We start from the raw sequence: 6,232 nt of genomic DNA, 5'->3' as shown, positions 1-6,232 counted from the left end.
TAAGGTAAAATTTTTATTTTTCAGTTGTGTATTGGGCATCCAATTTTATATCCTTTAAATAAATAGTGACTCCGAAATTATCTTTCAAATTTTAATATTTAATATTGCCAATTTACCTTAAATCATATCAAACTTGTTGCTTCATTACTTTACCCTTCAACATAATTTTTTAAGATCTGTCATAAAATTAGAGTACATAGATTAATTAATAGGTTAATTGTGTGGGTGAGTAATTACTTTCAGTTATTACTTAATTTTAATTAGGTTTTAGCTTTCAGTTTTCAGCTAATATTAGAGTTTGTGAAATTAAAGTAGCACATCTCTGTATATGCAAAATTTATTACTCTTGTTACATAATCATGTTTAGTTTGGTTAATGCAGTAAACTTGATTAGGAATTAGAATATTTTTGTAAAGTTAAGAACTCGAAAGTTGGAAGTGTTTGGTTTAGTTTTTATTGCCTTAAACTTACGTTAACATATTTGATCATTTGATGATGCTTTTTGGAATGGTTGTTAGTCATATATGATTAAGTTTCGTAAAGAAATTGTGCTACTGTATTTTATATTTGATAATTGTGATGTTACATTTAAAATTTTTGATGATTCTATGTATTAAAGTTACTATGAATTGTTAGTATTTAAAATATCTAAATAATTAATAACAATATAACCTAGATTATGTGTTATATTTTTCTATGTTTTTTTCTCTTAACCCTTAACAGGAGGTCAAGCGTTACATAACCCATTTTCGTTATTTTCAACATTGATATACGCGCGCGCACACGCTTGCTAAGATGGAAGAGAGAATAAGTAAGGACTTGGGTGATATTAGATGCAACAAGAATGAAGATCAAAGAGTTCCACTAAATTACCGAGGTTATTAAAGAGAGGTGGAGTTACTACATAAATTGTTTCATGATAACCAAATAGAAGAACAACAGAGAGAATCTAACCACATAGTGCATAATAGAAACTATAGATACTGTCAGTAAAGTAGCATTAGAAGGTTAGAGATGCTTTAAAGAAGAGAAGTGAAAAGTCGCAGGGTCGAATAATTCTCCTATTGAAATTTAGAAATGACTTGAAAATATAAGCTTAGGGTGATTGATTTTAACAAGATTATTGAGACAGAAAATGTCTGTTGGGTGGAAAATTAGCACTTTGATATCAATATACAAGAAAAAAGGAGATACATTGTTCAAACTATTTTGATATTAGACTCGTGAACAAACAATAATTTTTTAGAGGTTAATTGAGCAAAAACTAAGAAAGAAGACGAGTAGATTTGAGAATCAATTTGTTTTTATGCCCAGGAAGTCAACTATATAAACTATTCATATATCAAGACAGATGATGGAAACTATTCAGATGAATGATGGAGAGATACATAGCGAAGGGAAATGATTTACATATGGTTTTTAATAATCTAGAAGAAATCTTATGATAGAGTGCACACGAAGAAAATGTGACGGGTTTTAGAAAAAAAACATGTATCTAATATGTATATTGATGTGATAAAAAGATATGTATTATAGACTAACAAGTAACAACTAAAGTGAGAACAAATGAAGCGGAGAGAGAATTATTTCCTATTGTCGCTTGTCTACATCAAGGATGAATCTTAAGCCCTTTTCTTTTTTTGCATTAGTTATAGAACTTATGGACACATTCTAGATAAAGTTTCATGGTGTATATTATTTGCTAATAATATTTTATTAGTTGATAGGACTAAGAAATTATACATAGAAAATGTATAATTTCTAAAGTAAAAAGATTGAGAGAAGCTCTGGAAACTAAAGAATTTAGAATTACAAGGAGAAAAAATAGAAACATGAAATGTAAATTTCATAAAAAGAGCCTACATGTTGGTGGTCAGGGAAAATCTCAAAAATAATTACTTTTGTTATTTAAAGTCTACCATTTGTTGTGGTAATGAGATTGAGGATGATGCTGCCTATCAAATCAAAATTGGATGGTTAAGATGGATGCTTTTGAAGTGTAATGCAATCGTAAAATACCTATAACATTGAAAAAAATATTCTACAAAACAATGACAAAACCAACACACTTTATAGATCACAATGTTGGGCAGATAAAAGTCACATGTGCAAAAAAATGAATGTGGCAAAAATAAAAATGTTACAATGACTTTGTGGATATCCACTGCAGTTATCTCGGACACAATGAGGCGATTACCTTGGGCGCTTTGGGGTACCAGAAATGCGCCCCATATGAGTGTGGGGCGCATCGCATAAGTGATGTGCGTGCTCACTGTGCCTCATCGCCCCTTGGCCCTCGATGCGCCTCGATGCTCCTCATTACTACTCACCATTCCCCAATTTTTAACTACATCTTATTCTTCTACATTCTCTTGTTTTTATTTCCTCTTTCTCTTTCTCCTTTCCCACATATTATCGTCTACTCCATTTTTTTTCAATTTTCCCTTTTTTCTCTTTTCTTGTTAGTACTTCTATATCTAGAAGACTAGAACATTGATTAAAAAATCACAAACTATTATCTAGATATCATGACATCAATGATCAAGAATGTTAGTAATTATGAATGTATGATTTCATAGTAAATATTCTCTTATATTTTTTAACGTGATTAATTACTGAAAATATGGAAGCGTGGAGTTATGTTTACATTAACACTCTTTTAACTAGTGCTAAGATTATGAAATAAGACCCTATTTTGCAAATTTAATACACGGTCATTATCTTAACATGCTCTTCCCACTAAAAATCATAAACATATTGCTGGTTTAATTTAATAAATCTATCAAATAATTTTTTTTGTGTGATGTGTCTCGCAGCTCGCTTCACTGAGGCGCGCGCATTGCCTTGCACCTTGCACATGATGCGTGTAAGGGGACTTTGCACCCCTGCATTGCGCCTTGATAACGCTGATACACTAAGTGATAAGACTAAATATGAGCATGTTAGTAAGAGATTAGAGAATACCCCTACTGAGCACAAAATGAGAGAATCAGTTGAGATGGTTTAAATATGTACAATAGGAGGGCTCTTAGTGTGCACCAACTAGAAATCGTGATAATATTAAAGTCAATGGTAATATCATAGAGCAGATCTAAAATAACTTGGTTGGAAGCAATAAAGGAAAACATGACAAAATTTAACTTAACGATGAGATGACCAAAATAGAACTACATAGAAGAATATGATTTAGGTGGTTGACTCCAAAATTTGGGATAAATGCTTCATTGTAATAATTATTAATTAGCGGATAAACAAGTTTCTCTGATATCAAGTTAAACCACTCCGGTTTTTATAAGCAGAAGGCATCATATTGCACACCAAAATTCGAAATAGCTAAAAATTAAAATATGTTCCTATGAGTTCAACAACTGGAATAAAAGAATATGTGAAATTTTCAACCAAAGACAATATATTCATTGGTGCCAAAATAATGATTTACTAAGAAAGTACAAAAAAAATATAATTACCTAGGTCTTAACAAATGCTACTAACCCTCTAGAACACGCTAGAGCAGCCAAACTTGCTAGTCTACTTAGTTCACACATTTTTTTGGTTCTTCCTCTTAATTCCTATGTTCTTCCACAAAAGTATAAGGAGAAAAGAACATATGTGTTAACTTCAACTTGAAGAAAGATGAAAGAAACTAAAAATATTGTATTCAAATTATAAATAAAGTAGATAACTCCAATCTCAAGCCCAACTTTGTGTTCATTGTAGAAAAATTGTAGTTGGTTCATACATGTGTTGTGATGAACTCTGGAGTTCTTATTGATACAATTTTTTTAAAACTACGAGCATATGTTATAAAAAAGATGTTATTTGACATCATACTCATATACACTTGTGAAGGCTCAACTATATATGCATGCGGAAACTTACTAAAAATTTTCTATGTATTCTTAGTTAGAACTGAGCTATAAAATGGAGTCATTTACCATATTACTACTTCCGAACAAAATATTTTTTAGTCTTTTTAAGTTCAAATTATGACATTTATTCTTGTACTTCAATGTAAGAACATAAGACTTAAGAGCAAGAACCAAAAATTAAGTGAGATATAAGTAGGCGCTAGGCAGGCAAGCGTGGTTGCTACTACTACTAGCATGTTCTTATGTTATTAGTTCATATGTTTTGCACTTTTCTAGTAAATCATTATTTTGGCACAAATGAATATAGTGTCCTTTAGTTGAAAAGCTCGGTAAATCTTTTATTTCAATGTTGAAGGCAGACATATATTTAAGTTTTTAGCTATCTAGAACTAGAATTTTGGTGTTGGTCATAAACTATCTTGCTTTTCTCTATTTTTAGCAATATAATGCATTGTGTTTATAATTTTAGGAATGGTTAACTTGATTTTAGACAAACATGCTTATCCACTATTTAATAATTGTAATTTTTATCATTTTTTATAGCTTTTGAGTTTGGTGAGGTGGTGCTTAATTCCTTTTCATATTCACAATGAAGCACAAAATTTAAGATGAAATGAATTAGTTAATGAGATAAGAATGTTTCCGAGAAAATTTCTAAGCAAGAATGGTGGAGGTGATGTTGTAATGTTGCTTGGTGATGACCACTATACCAGACTCCCTTGGTTCCACCTTTGCTTTTAAAGCCTAAGACAACTGGAAGCAAAAGGTTAGAACCCTAATTTATAATTGGTAGTAGGGATGCAAAACGTAGATATTCACAGATATATTTGCAACAATACTTGACAGGATTGAGATACGGATATTAAATATTCATATCCAGTAAGATTGGATAAGAATACGCATATATATATCGCTCAGATAGTTGAATATGTTCCGACCTTAGGTTAATAGATCTGAGCCATGCTTTACTAATCTAGAGGTCTAAATTTAGCTTTTTCGGATGACTATGATATGAGAAATTTTAGTTTATTTAAATCACTCATGTGACATCACATGTTCTGATGTTCTATATATTTTTCAATTTAATTTGTTTCTCTCATATCCTCTTTACACTTACATTGTTCTCTCTTATTTGATCTATTTGTATTCAATTTTGACAGATAAGACTATGATACTTGTATTTTCAAACAGTAAGTGGTTATGAATGTGGTACTTATCATATTTAATATGTTTGCACCCCTAACTGGTAGGCTCATAAACATATGTAACAAGTCCAACCAGAAAATACAAGTTCACAAGCAAACATGGATCTTTTTTTATGGTGGCATGTGAAGTCTGATTCTCAAATATTGTATTCCCAAGATCTATATACAAATATTAATACTGCTTGCCACTTCTGCAACTGTTTTTAATGTGTTAGAAGAATCAAAATATACTTAAATTTGTTACAAATATCTAGTACGTATTGTGGCATAACAAAATTTCACACCAAGTTGTTGCATTGGATTATGTAAATGATATGTTTTAGCATTTTCCAATAAAGATTTTATTGCATATTTAAGGTGAGAAAAATTTCTCCTACCAACCACAAACTGAAACAATTTCTTTTGTTACTCAGCTTCATAGAGATAGGATAAGAAGAATCATCAACTTATAGGTTTATTCTATTGAGGAAAAAGGGGGGGGGGGGGATGGTTGAGAAGGTTTTACAACAAAGGCTACGAAACATATCAATAGGAATAGGAAGAGGTGATGAGATTATAATTAATGGAGTAAGAAGGACTAGAGGTAGACCTAAAAGAACTGGAAGCAATTAAGAAGAATAGATTCATGTAGCCGAACCTAAATATTTAGTATAAAAGATTAGTGTTTTTTTTCTGTTACTCAATTTCATTGTCTATTAGTCGGATTAGACATATACATCAAAGTTAACTTCGATATCAAGCACCATAGCAGCCACTAGAAACTGGAATTTCTTCCCTTTTCTATAACCATCAATTGCAATCTCTATAACCATCAATCACAATCTCAGGTTTTACTTTTTTTTATAACAGCAAACATAATCTAGCATTTGAACCGTACTTCCCCTACTACAAATTTGATGATAACAAAAATTCCTTTGCTCTGTTAACCACGGAGTACTCAACACTAAATAACCCATTACTGAACTACTTTCTAACTTTCCAATTGCAACAAATCAAGGTAATCAAGGCAGAAACAAGTTCAATTTCATATCCAAAACATAAAATTACCAAACAAAACCTAAAAAACCCCACACTTACCCTATACCCATTGAGCTCGTTCTCGAGTTTCTCCTTCCTCAGCTCCGCCCTTCGATCCAACGAATCGGCCCACGCCTGATC

The 6,232-nt window shown here is 31.3% G+C and overlaps 1 protein-coding gene across 1 annotated transcript in view; it reads right to left on the bottom strand.

The window, feature by feature from the left end:
- The window catches only part of LOC109839291 (COP9 signalosome complex subunit 1-like), a 43,992-nt gene that overhangs the window by 18,083 nt on the left and 19,677 nt on the right, over window positions 1–6,232 (bottom strand). The window contains exon 3 of the mRNA XM_020407721.1: window positions 6,152–6,226. Coding sequence (XP_020263310.1) covers window positions 6,152–6,226 — 75 coding nt within the window. The remainder of the gene's footprint in view (window positions 1–6,151; window positions 6,227–6,232) is intronic.

Source organism: Asparagus officinalis, chromosome 4 (genome assembly GCF_001876935.1).
Source record: "Asparagus officinalis chromosome 4, Aspof.V1, whole genome shotgun sequence".
NCBI lineage: Eukaryota > Viridiplantae > Streptophyta > Magnoliopsida > Asparagales > Asparagaceae > Asparagus > Asparagus officinalis.
This window is presented reverse-complemented; position numbering and strand designations above follow the sequence as displayed.